Source organism: Channa argus, chromosome 9 (genome assembly GCF_033026475.1).
Source record: "Channa argus isolate prfri chromosome 9, Channa argus male v1.0, whole genome shotgun sequence".
NCBI classification, from domain to species: domain Eukaryota; kingdom Metazoa; phylum Chordata; class Actinopteri; order Anabantiformes; family Channidae; genus Channa; species Channa argus.
In genome coordinates, this window is record NC_090205.1 from 4,895,701 (window position 1) to 4,912,242 (window position 16,542).

At 44.7% G+C, this 16,542-nt stretch overlaps 1 protein-coding gene across 6 annotated transcripts in view; it reads left to right on the forward strand.

The window, feature by feature from the left end:
* Positions 1-1,042: 1,042 nt before the first annotated feature.
* The window catches only part of LOC137132436 (diacylglycerol kinase beta-like), an 89,556-nt gene continuing 74,056 nt past the window's right edge, over positions 1,043-16,542 (forward strand). The window contains exons 1-3 of one of the 6 annotated variants that reach the window (XM_067514864.1): positions 1,043-2,838; positions 12,659-12,794; positions 12,955-13,203. In XM_067514864.1, the coding sequence (XP_067370965.1) occupies positions 13,137-13,203 (67 nt within the window). In that variant the 5' untranslated portion in view covers positions 1,043-2,838; positions 12,659-12,794; positions 12,955-13,136. Of the gene's footprint in view, positions 2,839-8,701; positions 8,808-12,658; positions 13,204-16,542 lie in introns of those variants that run through there. The other 5 variants (XM_067514862.1, XM_067514865.1, XM_067514867.1 and 2 more) reach the window with 5 other exon arrangements.

A 16,542-nucleotide genomic window follows, 5' to 3' on the forward strand; every position in this document is an offset into this window, starting at 1 on the left:
ATTATGTAATGTGTAACTTACGTTCACAAAAGTTGACCACAAAAGGACCAACGTGCTTCTATTTTTATCCCGTTTCTCTGCTTCGCAAATGAAGCTGAGTGCAGTTTGTCTGTGTGCCACTGCTGATGGCTGATGTTTCAATTAGAGGAATGTGACTTTATCCCACACACGCGACCTTCTGCCTTAATAGTTACATCATCAGTGCTGACATGCAGCAGGGGCCTCCTTTCCTCCTCTGACCGCCTCAAACCCACCAGCCAGCGCTCAGAAGTTATCGGTGAATGTCAGCCTTTCTTTGGGAAGTGCTAGAAACGTGGTGTGAAACACAATCACATTCCTCTGGGCTGCTGGAGAGAACCAAGGCAGCAGCACGGAGCAAAAAACTTCCTTTTACATATCAGTTTATGGCCCCATGCTGTAGTTGTTTTTCCTCCTTTCATCAGTAGGATCGTCTTCATCTCAGGGTGGCGGCCTTGCAGCCCACCCTCCAAAACCACTCTCGGACATGGTTGCAAGTGAACAAGGAACAGAAGAGACATTTTATTTGCTAAAATTGACAAAAGCTTGGTGCTGCTTCCTGCCGACAGGAAGAAGGAAACATGAGAACGAGTGGAGAGAGAGAGAGAGAGAGAGATGCTCACCCCTCTGGTTTCTCAGGGGACCAGAATCTTTTTTAGCTCACGTCAACAGCAGCAGGAAGCGATGCAGGATTCTGTGAAATGAGGCAACACACACCAAGCGTGTGTGTGTGTGTGTATGTGTGTGTGTGTGTGTGAAAGCGAAAGGAGAGGAAAAAGTGGTACATGCAGCATGTGTGACTGTATGTGTATGTGTGTTACTGACTTTACAACTTCAGACCGACACATTGCACCTTTAGAGTTGTGTGACAAACTGTGCAGGATGTGTGTGTGTGTGTGGGTGTATAGGGAAGAGAAACACACAGAGAGAGAGAGAGACAATGCAAGGTTAGTGTGAGAGGAGGTAGTTCTTGGTTTTTATTTACTTTAAACAGACTCAATAAACTTTGTAGAACACGCGTTTGTGATTGTATTATAATAATTTAAAGCCTGCTAACATAAGTAGGAGAATCTCACTAACTGAGAAGAAATTTGACCAAAATCAATAAGTTATACACCTTATAAAGTTATATTTCTCTATTGGGTAGCGGGTGCACGGGACCTAGGAAGGATTCCTGTGTGTCCACACGTGAGACACCCTCCACTCACACAGTGCTAGGATCCGCCTCAGCGTTGGACCACGAGGAGCGTTCACTCGGTGTCTGTCTGTGATACCCAGATTCTCAGTGCTTGTCTCCTCACTAAGAAGTAGACTGTAAAAACGAACTGCCACACTCTGCACAGACCATCGTGAATTATCCAATGAAAACAAACAAGAAAAGTTTAAATCCTCTGATTGGTCACTAGGCCGAGCCTCAAAACCTTTAGGGCTGCGACACATCAAGCCGACTGTCTCATGCTTAACGACTGTACGGCCCGATCGTGAATGTGACCCAGTGACTCACACATACTTCCTTTGGCACAAGAACAAGCCGTTCTCGCGGGAGCGTGGAATGTTCCAGTCGTTCCCGACCAGCAGTTTTCAGACCCCTCAAGTGACAAAGAAGCGAATAATGAAAAATCCAACGAGTTTTTCTGGTGTTATTGGAGACTTTTGGACACTCTGACCCGAAGGCACGTATCGATCTCACTGTCCTCAATGATCAGCACGTGCTGCCGTAGGCCCCTACCAAGTCCAGGCCTTGTGCTGGTCTTCAGGGGTCTCCCCAGCTTTAGTGTGACACGGCTCCCGGTCACGGCCAATGTCTGATATTTTGATGACCCATCCCATCACTGTCCACTTCATTAGGTCCACCTGTCCTTAGCAGCAGCTATGCCATGAATTCTACTTTCACAATGTTATAATTTCTCCGTTTCTAGGTTGAAACTGTCAGAAAGGTGATGTACTTATGTATCTATGTGTACTGAGGTCATAGGTGGTGGAGTCATAGTGGAAGGAGTTTTATTATAGATGCTTCTAATTGTTTGGTCCTTTGAAGTAAGTAACCTGTGAGTGTAGAGTATGGGGGGTTTCCAACATGCCTGATGAGAACCACAGCTTCAAATTAGCTGCTTTCAGTTGTACATCACCTGTTTTGTGTGTGACAAACAACCATTGTCAATAACTCAGTTGGTCACAAGTCACAAGCTGTGTCTGTCTCCTGCAACTACAAATGTACATGAAGTTCATTTTCACTTTCACTTGTTCCTGATGATATTTATTCACCGTAGCACAAAGAAGAAAAAAAAAAACTATATTTTACCCAACAGAAGGTGAAACACAGGAAGGAAAGAGCAGCTGTTGATCCGCGACACAGTAACAAGGAAGCGAGTAAGGGAGGAAACTGAACACAGGGGGAAGCAGAAACACACAGAGTGAACAAGCATTAACCATGTGCACATAAGAATCAGAGAGACCGAAGAGAGAGAGAGAGAGAGAGAGAGGGAGGGAGAGAGAGAGAGAGGGAGGGAGGGAGAAAAAAGGCTTAATTAATTCAGCGTAGATGGGAGGGATGTTGCTGCTGTCCCTGCTGAGGCTCCAGTGCCTCTGCCGTCTTGCTGCGTGCTGCACAGTGTCTGTGTGAGCGGACGCGACGACTGGGCTGCTGCTGGCCGCTGCTTACCGGCGACCCAGACACCAGCCAAGCCCAGCACAAGCTGCACATCCCGGAGCCCACCGACTGACTGAGCGGCCCGAGTGTCTGTCTGAATAGGCGGGTGTCCACTCGGCCACCGAACAGGGATGTTACGCGGACTCTCGTGGGAGCAGCGAGGGACAGAGGTAGGGAAGATTTTCATCTGTGATTAATTTTCTGCTTCTTGCTTCCATGTCGCTGATCGTGCTGGTTGTCCTTTTTTTTAACACTGCTGCCTGATCTGTCTTTGCTGTTTCACTCTTCTCTAAAAAAAAAAATAAAAATCATATACTCACCTCATTTGTGTGTTGACACACACTGCTTGCTGCTTGCACAATTCTCCTTCCTATTCTGGACGTTTGCCTCCGAGCCCAGTTTTGCTTTTGCGTGTCTGTGTCTACAACTCCAGCTTCCCATCACAACCCACTGTGATGCTGAATTCTGCTTCCTTTTTAAAAATGTGTTTGTTCTACGCTTCAGTTGCACCGTAAATCGCACTGCAACTTCGCCTTCTAGTCCAGGAGCTTTGCACGACACTGGATGTGTGTTTAGGCGGAGAAGCAAAATGTCTGGGACTCACTGTACCTCAGGAACGAGGTGGACACTTGGCGTTAAATCGATACCGTGGTTAGATCGGCTGCTGTCTGGTGACACTGTTTAACATCACCTTTCAGGGTCGTGTCCGTCTTTCACTGAAAAAAAATGAGCATAACGTCCTGGAAATACACTCCCAACATGTTTCACTGTCAGGTGACCTTTGGCAGACAGCTGCCAGGCAAGGGCATAATAACAGATTAACATAAGCAAATGACCTACACCTATACCTTGCATGATTCAAATTATTCTTATTTTACGCATGCTCCATCCCAAGTTGCTAAAAGGACGAGATGTTTGACCACCTTTAACCATAATCCTAATATTTAAGTCTCTAATTAAACGATACTGGTTTTTGAGTATGTGTTACACCGTCCTTATGTCACTGCCTTTTAATCACGAGCTGCCTCCTTGAGAGCGGTGCTCCAGCATGAGACGCCTGACTTCTCGTGATTAGTCGCCAGTCAGCACGCCTAATTACATCTCATCTAGCAATCACCAAATGCGGTGGTTATTCGGTCCTTGACAACATCCACTTGGTCGATGATACGCAGTGAGAGAGCAGTGAGGGCAAAACTGAGGGGAACCACAGGGGGGAGGATCGACAACGGGGAGAAAACAAGGGGCAAGAATAAGCACAGGAGGACGGCGTGAACAGGGGGGGAAGAGAGGATCAGCCAGCAGCTCGTACTCTATTTGTCCTTAAGAGAGTTCTGTCCGTGTTAAATTCATGTTAACGACCTCTGTGAGAAGATGGGGATGAAGGCCTTCCCCTGATGATCCACCTGCCACCAGACACTAATTCGCAACATGGATTAATAGGTGTACAGTCACACACTGTTACTGTGGGATGCAATTAGGACGAGAGCTCAGACACAGGCCCACTCCAGTATTTTCCATTAATTTTCCGCAGTGACCCGAAAGGAAGAAGATTGTAAGACAACGGGTCAGTTTTAAAACACGGTGAATTGACGTAGCAACATATTTTAAATGAAGCACAAGCTGTTGAGTCACTGTGGCTGAAAGTCCCGAACATTCTCAGCCCATTTAATTACTTATCAGTTATTATTATGCCCATAGTTATAGTTCAGTAGGCCCCCTACCACCCATCAGTAACACACTAGGTTTCTTATCATCGATTTGTGTGGTGATTTGGTGACATCTACCTGCCGCAGTGAACATGACGGGCGTAACGGTGGGACAAGGGACAAGTGAGTAGGCAGGTGGTCGGAGAGTATGGGTGGGTGACAAAACACTTTGGGTGGGCAACCAGTTTGTTTTAACCTTAACAGCCACATATGCCGTTTGTCTCTACCCTCTCACAGAACCAACGGGACGTTGGTTGATGTTGGTTTCGTCAAGATTAGGCACCTTCTTGGACTAACCTGCAATAACTGATCCTTTTGGTCATTTGGAGCCATGCAATTAACGTTATCGTTCATTTGATTTGTGTCCACCTGATCAAGTCCAGCGTTCCTTCTCTTTTAGCTCGGTTTTTGGTCTCCACCAACTTCAGTGTACAGCGAGTTGGAGCTTTTTCACTGAAAATAGCTGCTGTTGAAAGCCGCAAGCCGGACAGCAAAACAATGAGCTGCTGATTCACTGAAGTGATAATTTTTTGCAGCTTGATCATTATCAGTGACCTTGTTCAGTGTTGTCACATTGCTTTTGCAATGACACAGAAAAAAAATAATAACGAAAGAAACAACATGGTGACACACCATGATTTGAATCAGCAACGTGATGCCGACGTGACATTTGAATGAAGGGGATTCAGTAGAGTTTGGACCTATAGGCTGCACCAGGCTGCGGTGGTTTTCTTTGTCTCGTAATAACAGCCGGCAGTGATGTAATATGATATGGCTTCAGTGGAATGTAAAGTCTGTGTCAGAGTATTTGTCACGCACCATGAAAGATAGGCTGATTAACCCGATTAAACCGTCCCCGTAATCGTGGCGTCTAGTTTGACATCTCCTATGTCTTTAAGCAGACCTGTTTTTCATACAACAGGGTGTTGTCGCTCCCAGTGGGCGACGAAAGCTGCACGAGGTTGCAGACCAGACGAGCTGAATTCTGTAGCAGCTGCTCAGTGTAAGTGTAAGGGTCACAGTACACTTCGGGCAATCGGGGTCAAGTGACACGGTGTTCAGGAGTGTTTAAAGTGTGGACATTCAAATGCAGGACGGAAAAGCTGGCCCCTCCAAGCTCTTTCTTTGCTTTACAGCCTCACAGTCTCCTTGAAGGCGTTTCAGTGATGGATTGAGCATAGATCTGCTTAAAACACGCGGTAGCTGCAGCGTTTGTTTATTTACTGTATGATTTGCTCAAATATACATAGTGTCAGTTCACCATCAGATGCAAAATATACAGTTTATGTAATGTGCAATGCAGGAAAATGACTCTTACACCTAGTTTATTGTCACTTCACTTGAATCTCGCTGTGTCTGTATAGAAGGCCGGAGGTGATGGAGCAAAATGAAATGTACACTTGCGTCACATACGTAGAAACTCGAAACCTCCAGTGGACAGTGGAAAATATTTACATATTCATAGTGTAGATTATTAAGATTTTCTCCGACTGATTGAACCTCACAGCAGGATGTTTATGCGTTTGGGGATCTTAAGGTGGCAGTCTCCACTTGAGTTTGCTTAGCTTCTAAAGTGAGCCTCAGCACGAGAAAAATTCTAAATCTGTAGTTTCAGGCTCCGGGAAGGACTTGTTTACCTTTGCATTCTGGTGACACATGTTCCGGTTTCATATTCATCACCACAGGTCAGAGACAGAGACTGTAAATCTTTCCAGCACGTTCCACTTAAATACAGTGCAATCAGTTGTTGTGTATAGCTTGGCCTTTCCATCCCCCCCCCCCACCCTCTGCATTTTACACAAAATCCCCCAGTTGCCATGACACCCAGACCTTCCATAAATACTCCTGGTATTTGTGAGGCTACATTCCCAGTAGGTTAGACAACAGAAAGCCAGAGCCCTATGTGAGCCTAGCCTGCAGCAGAGCTAATCGCAGATCAATCCACTGCGCCCTCAGATAGTTTGAGTGTCCGCCACAGTCCGCTGAGCAGCGGCAGTGGATCACAGCACATCGCACGTTCCGTTCCATTTTCTTACCGCGGTAACCTCGACGAAGCACACCTGCTGAGGCCAAATACATGTGTGGCAGAACTTCGGCGGATGACTAACGACGCTCATCTTACAGGCCTGTGCTGCAAGCTGAAAACTGAGATGATTCATTCTGTTGAGATGGAAAGAACCATTGCAGGGAAAACCCGTTTTTAAAAGAGGAAATGGTGAGCTGTGATAACGAGGCAGAGAAGTGAAGATAGGCTGGGAATGCAAGCAAGGAATAGTGTGTGTGTGTGTCAGCAGTGGTCCTTTTATGGGTAAAGATGAAGCTCAGTCTAAAGCCCCTAAGGTTAACTGTGCCCTCATTCGGTTCATTCTCTGAAAATATTTAACACCAGTACTACAGCTTGAACACTTTCTCCACTGCCCTCAAACGGCCTTGACTGAAATCCTCCTTCAGAAGGAAACTTTACCCTGAGAAAAACCAAAAAGAAAGTAATACAGTTCTGCAAAATAGTTTTCCACTCTTTGAGGGTAGGATGGTTGGAAAATTAATGATCCCTTTGAGCAAAAACTTTGGATTTGAACAGGGCCATAACATCGGGATAACACAATAGCCTCTCATGCAACTGCGCCCCCATGTGGGGGGGGGGGGGGGGGGGTCGGCATTCGTTGAAACTGGACCTTTTTTTTTTTGCAACCAGGCGTCAAAATGTTTAATGTCCTCTCTTACAGTGGTTCCAAAATGGCGTCTGGTGTAAGCAATCCTGGAAAGATTTGTGGTTTGCCTGAAAAAAATCCCTGCTTTTTTTAACGTCCGATGGCGTTTGTCACAAGAATTGAGCCTCATGTTTGGTCGCAACCACAGCGACAGCAGTTGCTTCACTCTGCTCTGTGACTCTGGTCTATTAAAATTGACGGTGAAGGAAAGTATTAACTCTTATTGCAGTACTTACTGCAGTACTCGGTGGTTGACTTATTTACCCATTTATGTACAGTTAGAATATGTGTCTGCATGTGTGTGCGCAACAAGAGGCCCCTGCAGAAACATATGAACTATGTAATAACGTGTAATAAATGTGGAACAAGCTGTCAAGATTGTCCTTTTCATTATTAAAAACGTGTGTGTAACCAGCAGTGATGGTTCCATGGTTAAAGAGTTGGAACCTCAACCCACACGTGATATGTTGCTCCATGCTGCAAACAGCCCAGTTCATGAAAGAACATCCAGCATGAAATACTGTCCTGATACCCGCAGAGAGCCATGTCCCCAGAAATGCATCCGTCCCATTCATTGTCCACTTCATGTCGACCGGAGTTAAATGCCAACGGCATCAGGAGGGACACACAAACTGGGCCATAGTTGATTGACAGCGTGTTGAAACTTGTCATTTTGCCATTAATGTCACTGGTCTTATTGTTCAAGTCCTGCCAGCGTGTTTCTTTGGCAGCTACAAAGAGCCTAATGGGCTGCTGGGGCTAATTTGTCTGAACAAAGTAGAGAAAAAAACCTTTTCACCGGATTCAGGTGATTCAAGTGTTTCAGTGACTCATACTGAAGAATTGGCAGCCTGCAGCTGTTTACTTTACCTGAGAATCAGATCCGGACATTTCTCTGAGTTGTTGTTTCACACGCGCAACACACAGCAGGAGAACGTCTGCGTCCAAACGGAGAAACTCCACTCAGAGATGAACAGGCTCGCTCACATTATCTGGACTTTGTGCTGGGGGGGGGGGGGTTGCAGGATAAATTCGGGGTATTGTCTAGGACGTCTGCCTCAGACATTTGAGTTGTCACTACGGCTCCTCTGGGTGAAGTCCAGATAAGTCCAGGGTTCCAGCGCATGTGTGAACGCAGCTTTAGAAAGCTGCCAACGTGTAAACAGTGATGAGCATGATGAAAAGTGTGGACTTTGGACAAAAAGGCAGGCAACGAGGAACCATGCTGCCCAAAAGTGAGACTTCCGCACATCTGATTGCACTGCACGTTAAAGGAAAAGTTCATGAAAGTGCATGAATTGTCACATCGTGTCTCCTGACACAGCGTCCCGGTCTTTGCGTAGAACCCAGGGGGGTTAGAGTCGGGTGCTGACGAGTGCTTGGAGATTTATCTGAGTTGTTATGATCACTGAGGCCTGTCGATGCCCAGGAGACAATTAGAGTACAAGGATTACTCCAAATGTTCCTCCCCGACTCAAACTTCATCTCGTCAACCCTTTCACCTCTGTCTGCCCATTGACGCTCGGCAGCATGTATCAAAAGGCTGAATCGAGGTGGTGCGTTCGGCTGCAGATGCAAATGAGGTGAAATGCTTCCCTGTTGTGACCATTTAACATTGGTTTCATGCCTGAATAAAGACTAAAGCGAAGTGACTGAAGCGCAACACGCAACTGGGGCCAGCGGATTTGACTTTCTGTGAAGAAAAGCTGCAACATAACACAGGTGGGAACTGGGGCTTGAATTCGAGCTTCCTGGGGTTGTTAAGTAATGTCCCGACCCAGTTATAGCGGGGATGTCTATATTTAGCAAGTGCTCGGGTGAAGATTATCTCGGTGCTGTAAATGACCGATGTTTGACACAGAAAAGCTGCTGTCGGTATCGTTTTAATCATATGGTCGCACAGTCTCGCAGCTTCCTGCAGGGAAATCGCTTCCCCAGAGAATGTGTGTGTGTGTGTGTGAGTGTGAGTGTGTGAGTGCCTTGCTATTGTTTGCCACTCTTCCTGTAAAGAGGGTCTGGTTTGCCCACGGCATACTGCTCAACAGGGGGATGTCAGTGACGGGCATCCTGTGCTGTATTTAGCGTCCAGCTTCGCACCTGAGCACAACTTTAAGCTCGACTCTTGCGACGCGGCTACCTGGACCCCCCTCTGGATTGGCACTGCGCGTTTGTCATCATGGCAGACGCCTCTCCATCTTCTCCCTCTGCGAACATAATTATGTCTCTGTTTACCTCCCCTCCTCTTCAGTCTTATCACTGTACCCATCGTCAGTATCCTAATTTGGCAGTGCTGCTCTCTCCACGTGCGTTATGTCTTGGAACAGCTCCTGGTGGTGAATGTGCAGCCACAACAAAAGAGTTGCGTGTGGAACTGAATGGCAATGAAATGATCTATATTCAGCTTGTTGCTGTCTCGGAGCTTATCGCAGGATTTTATTTCTTCGTTGTTCTTTCGGCTTATCCCGTGAGTTCAGGGTCGCCACCGTGGACCACTGGTCCCCATGTTACAGTGACGAACATCCGGAAATGTTAGAGGTTGAAAATGTAATGCAAATTTTAGCCAAGTTTCAAGAGAAGGGAGATAATATGTTTTTTATTCAGGTGCCATTAAGCGAGAAGAGGTTATGATGAAGCATGGATCAAACCAAAAAGGATGTAAGACAATGTAGAAAGCATGATGGGAATTTATCTTTGTTTCATACATTTATTGGGAGGATGATTACAGCCACGTTTTCCTCTTTTCAATCGGATCTTTGATCAGGATTTATTTAGACTGTTTTCACTGCTGTTTGCTTTCCCATCTCAACCAAATATTTTTCACACTTTTAATAATGTTTCACTTTTTGTTTTCTTATTTCCAGCCCTCCTGTTATGGACGTTTAGGCACGAATTTAAACAGACCAATGTGTATTAAAAAGGTGAATGAAAACCCACATAGGTACAAGAGATTTAACATTCAACTCTCCCTCAGAAAGCTAAAAACTGTATTTTCCAATATACTCGCGTATTAATCCAAAGGGCCTTTACAGCTTTTATATAATCACCTATAATAAAAGACCTGAGACTGAAAGGACAGTTTGTTGCATGAGGCTCCTTGAAATCTGCTGGTTTTAACAAGTGACTCACAGGAAGAAAGAAAAAAACGGATTATTTACACCTTCCCAGCACATTATGTTCATTACAGCAGCCCATCTGTTTCGTTCTGCATGCTTAAAAAAAGCTGTGGCAACTTTGGTGACTACACGAATTCTTTTTTTTTTATTACATAAAAAAAGAGAGGAGAACTGACATAACAGTAAATGTTGAAAGATAAATGTATGTTTGTGTGTGTTTATGTGTTGTAGAAGTACTGTAAAGAAATATTGTGCAGAAGCTGCAGATATGAGAGTGGGTTTGACCAGAAACTTGTCCCTTCAGGGGTCGATGCCCTTTGCCGCAGTCCTCCCATGTTATCCGGGCTCGGGATTGACACCGGGGTTGCTCGTGGTGGGGTGGGATTCAAACCCGCTGCCTTCTGCGTCCCCACCCAATGCTCTACCACTGATCCACCAGGTCCTAAAAGCCACAGCAAAAACCCTATTTTTTTTCAGCCATATACCAACAACTTGTGAACAGCACTGTTATGTCCTATCTGTTGACATATCGAGTCTACGAGCAAACCGACGCTTATTTACACATCCAGCAGTTACAGAACAATGTTATCAGTCATTCGGAGTCATGTTTGGCCACGTTGTGTTCTCCGGGGGGAAATATGTGGCTCCTCAGCTGCTCACTGTGTTCATTCAGCAGCTATGTGTGTTTAGCTATATAGAGCTTTTGTTGTCCAAAAAAACAAACAAAAAATATATATATATGAAAATAAAGACAACAGATGCCTGTTGCTACGCATGAGAGGTTTATCGCAAGTTCATCACCAGGAACCGCATTGTCACATAGTCGTGTGACACATTGTTTATCCTTCAAGGCATAGACGTCATTCTGCGTTCATGTAAATGTGCCACATATCGCATATTTACATCCTTTCAGAATAACCGCGATGATGTCTCCCTCTCTTTCCCTCTCCGTCTGTCTGTCACGGCGCTGCACTCCAGTGACGTCACAGTTGCCGGGCAACCTCCTGAGCAAAACAGAATCCCTCTCAGCTCAGAGGGGAGGCCCCGTGCGTACGCTGAAGCGGCACGTGCTGCTCTGTCTAACAGTGTGTGTGTGTGTGTGTGTGTGTGTACATATAGATTCGAATAAACGTGTGCAGCCCTTTAGCGCGTGCCAACGGCTGTTTACAGTGTAGTACAGGAAGTGAAGACACTGTCTGCAAAGCCTGGTTGATTGCGTGGAAGCAGATAATAAGGACATTAAATGCTGCTGTCGACAAATCTAAAGAAAAAAAAAACCCACCAATGAATCGATACATATACTGTCGCTGCAGACTAAGCCGGACAGAGCCTTCTTGTCATCCTCATAATCCGCAAAACTATATTTATTTTTCCAGCTCTATTGGGGAATATTGGAGGCTTTGAAGGCTTCGCATCAGCATTATGTTGAGAAACGTCCAAACTCGTTTGATGCACAGATGATCTAATTGAACAGTTAACTGCACGTTGTTGTCCACAAACAAATGTCTCTGTGAATATTGTCTTTGACGATAGACGTCACCGAGCTCTGAAGGAACCAGATGCTCACTAGGCCTGTTTTTCTAAGGCACAAACCTCTTTATTGCTTCGATTATAAACGGAACTGTCGGGACGGAATTGAACGTTGGCGTGTTACACTAAAATATATACAATTGCAATGTTTTAAATGTGATTAATCAAAACACAGAAAACATTGTTAATTAGCTGCTAACTTAGCGTAGCCGTGCAGATCGTTTTGCTTTATTTCCTTTATTCTGCCGGACGTTAGTTGTGTGGATATTGCGGCAGCACAAAACAATATTTAAACAGCTGGAGAAACGTGTTATTCTGGATCACAGCTGATGACGGCTTCTAATCAGCAATATTTCAATGCTTTTTTCCACATCCACCATGGAAATGCGAGAGCAGCAACAAAAAGTGGTGCAGACAGAAAGATCAGTGCTGTATTTTAAGTTTCCCTTAACTTTCTCCTTAACTTCTGAACGTCCTGAACGTTTGTCCCTCTTCTCGAAAAACCAGTGATGCTAAAAAAGAGGAAATTCCACTTTTAACTCAGGGTGTGTGTGTGTGTGTGTGTGTTGTTTGTGAGGAGATGCCAGCAGCTGCCCATTGTTCACGACTGACAAAACAGAGCTTCTGCTATTGAAATGCTGTATTTGTAAATCATAAAAAAGAATCGCATTATAAGAAAAGTTCTTAAGTGTTTGGATCCTCTCGCCCTCCGTCCGTTTTCCTCCTGCTCCTTGGGGGTCAGATGCTCATACTTTGCCCATCTCCCCTGCTGCATCTTCCACCTCCCACTTCTATCACAACCATCTGCCCTCGTCTATTTTTAAATGATTGTGTCATTTTTTTCCATTTATGACTGCACATATAAAACTATTACTAACCCCTCTTATTCCCATGTTGCTCTTTTTTCTCTCTGTGATTGTCTCACTCCAGGTCAGGGAAGGTGTTGTTTGCTGCAGACCTGCAAATCATGAGGAGTAGTTGAGTTATTGTGAAGGACGTTCACCGGACTTGGAGTTATCTTCACTGCCACAGGCTGAACCAGCCCGATCAGCCTCTGGACTAAAATGTATTTATTTTTTGTTTTTTTACAAATTAAATATTTGGAGCACCTCAGCAATATTCAGGACGTACGAGCATTAAACCCCTCACCGGCTAAATCCTGCTGATTTCACCTGTTTTCTGCCTCCATCGCTACTCATGTGACCTCAATTATTGCAACTCGCAAGGTGCCGGTGATGAAGAGGCAGAGATGACTTCTCAGAACCTCTTAGCCTCTTATTACACAACTTGACCTGAGGATAATCGTCCCCCCCCCCCCCCCCCTCCCCCCCCTTAGTGCCTCAGTTGCACTCGTGGACCGACACAGTCCCAGGAAACAGATCCCCATCCACCTCTGGGTCCAGGCAGCATGGGGGACGGCAGCTGGGTATGTCTGAGCCCAGCGGAGTTCACCCAGCTGCAGCAGTACAGCGAGTGTGAGTACCCACCGGTCCAGATTTCCTTTTGTGTGTTTTATGGGGTGGATGGTGACTTTGTGTGTCGGCAGCACGAAAGCTTTTCGCTCGCACGACCAAATATTTTGGCATTCATGCTTTAATATGCTTTATGCAATGCGATTCAAACGAGTGCACTTGTATAGATCAACCCTCTGCCGTTAAATGGCTTTTCATCTGCTCTTTGTGTGACACATACATGCACGGGATCTTTTTCTCAGCACTGTTCTGACTCATCACGTTAAAAATGGAACAAAGCTGCAAACAGGAAATAAGATGGAGGTGAAGTCATACAAAGATAAAAACAAACAAAAAACATTTCAACAAATGTACGCAAAATGTTTTCATAACAAAAAGATAAAATTCACCAAAAATATGTTCATTTAACCTCTGGGTTAATTGATGAATTCATAAATTTAACACTTCAGCCGTTGCTGGCTTTATTTTAGCTCTCATTTCCTTGTCTTTCTAATTCTCTTAATACCGGTGCTGGGCAGTAACATATTACTTAGTAATATGGTAAGTTTCTTACTTTTTTTAGTGAGGCAAGGTGTGAAGGATTACAATTCACAAGCACTAACGACACCACGGTTACTAATTCAAGTAAGGGGGCTTTACTTTATGTAACCGAATGTACATGGTGCAATGGCATGAACACGTGTCAGAGACAGGAAAACTCCTAATTATACCAAGGTAACAAGGACAGATTGATGCAACGAATGGACTCTTGACAAAGTTGTGGCTACTGTAACAGACAGTGCTGCCTGCTCATTACGTGCACATCTTACAAGGGGAGAACTGTTGCTGTGGGATGCTGCTGACCCCTGAGGTCCCTTATCTTGAAAGACAAGCCAAGACTGACTTTAGAGGCCTGGTCCCGTTGAAGTGGATTCATTTTAAAAAGGGTTGTTTGAATTTCATGTAGCTGTTGTAGAACTAAATACATTGCATGTGCAATGAGTAAAGTCATTTATTACTCTTCAGACTGAGTAATATCCCTTTTCTAAGGAGTAATAAGTACAAAGTAATTGATAACTCGTGCAAATCAAAGCCTATAACTCACATTTATGCATTATTCTAATCACCTACTCTGTTAAAGGGTCACTTCATACAAGGTTTCTGCCTCATCCGTTCTGTCTAAAGTATTTTAAAAAAACTGCACACAGCAGCAACTCCGGGGAGGAGGAGGAGGGGCAGCAGGTATTAAGTGACAGCCAGACTCGGATACTTTGCCTGGACAGATATTGTGAGGAACTGGTTGAAAACTGTTAGATCATTTAATATGACGATCTGGACAATCCGGTGGCCTAAAAACAACTTAGTACCCCACACATGACGGTGTCATGATCAATGCACACACGGAATATTCCCCCGAAGCCATGTCATCACGTTTTAGGACGGGCCAAAAGATCCAAACTGAGCCGACCAAACAAAGCTCTATTTAATTATACAGACCTAAACTAAAATAATAATTAGTGTTTAGTGCATCTTTGAAGGCAGCAGTGCTGGAGCTGATCCCAGCTGTGAGTGAGACACGTGCGCCTTCACAGTCCAAAGCAAAGCCCTGCAGAAACAGGGACAACATGCCAACCCCACACCGAGATAAAAGCCCACTGCCCGCAGTTAGAGCCCGTAACCCTTCCAGCTGTGATTTGGGACGCTCACCACCCCTTCCACGCATTAAACGATCCACTCGACTCACATTATCACTTCAGCTCGTCGTTTCGTCGTGTAAAAAAACATATTCTACTGCAATTTACAGTTACTGTACCAACAATCCGTGTAAAAGTACATTAGTGATTCCACTCTCTGGAAGTTTTGTTTATTTTCTGAATGCCACTCCTTAGCCTGCCGGATTAGCCTCGTGGCTACCTCACCCCTCCCTCCCAGCAAGCACATTTGTTATTCAAAAGAGCTGGATGATGACTCTCTCACTCAAAGTCATTATGCTGAGGAGTTACACGATCATACGGAACTCATTCTTTAAAAGATCCGCATGAAGTGAAATCTCAACGCGCCATCACGTCACTGGTTGACTGGAAGGTACAGGGCTGTACATTCATTTTGTAACTCACAAAAGTTTATTTTTACCGTAAAAACAAATCCACATTCACGGCAGCAGCTGTCCGAAATTCAGACCTTCATAACTCCAAGTTGAAAGTTTAAAAACCCAAATGTTATTTGTCAGAGTGAAGAAGCAGTCAGGTCAAACGTTCATTCTCAATGTTCATTTCAATTCGATCTACTTCCACATCCTCAACCGGAACTGGACACCGACCTTAAAAAGTCCATCTTGAAGGGCCTGTGTTGGGTCGTGTTGCACCTCCTTTAAAATCTGTCAGGATCTCGCTCACCGTTTTTGGGTTGTATTGCATTTCTTTTATGCTAGTTGTGCATGTGGTCATGTTGAGACCAGAGGGCGATGACTTTGGATCTTCGGCCCACATGTTCCCTGAGAGCTTCAGATTTTTTGCGAATGTATTTACTTTTAAACGCGGCCTCTCACAGAGTGCGTTATTGTAGCAGTCAGAGAGCTAAATTTGCAATAAATAACAGAGAAATGACACATTTATTTCATGCATATCTGTTGAAAACAACGAAAGGTCTAGCTTGGTTTGTATGAGTGGAACTTTTGCTTTTGCTTGTAAAGCAGTAAGAGACACAGATAACTTGAGTCTTTCTAGGATCCAGCAGTGAAGTGAAATATGTGCTGTTTATTGTAGTTTGTTATGGTATTTGTCTCATCACTAGTTCAAGTCATTTGTAGTCTTGTCACAGTTTGTCTTAAATTAATTAAAGGTTTGCTACTGGAATTAAATGACCTTTCCTGTTTTTTTCTGTTGTTTTTTTTTTGGCAGCATGTCACACAGTTTACATTTAGCTCATCACAGAATCACCACACTGAGTTACACGTGCACAGAAGCAACTCCAAAAATAATGTGGGTTAACCCTCACACTGCGTGTGTTCCTGCTGCGCTGTGGCAGCGTTTTTGCTTTGGAGACAGGCTATAATGGAAACAGGACAAAGGTGCACAGTGGAGAAGCCCCTGTAGGCTCGGAGGGTCTAATTTTTACTGATGGTGAGGAGCCGACAGACAGGGAGGCTTGTGTATCGCCGGCTAATCAATCAAGGTCCTAATCAAGGACACCGGCGATGTTTGTCTCTAGAGACAGGAACAATGCGAGGGAGCAGCGCTATTGGGCTGAAGGGTTAGTATTATTAATAAGCCATATAATTAAATGGAACTGAAACAATTAGGAGAGTTATCGCTCACAACCATTTTTGCGATTCATTAGTCGTGTGAGTAATTTTTAACCAGT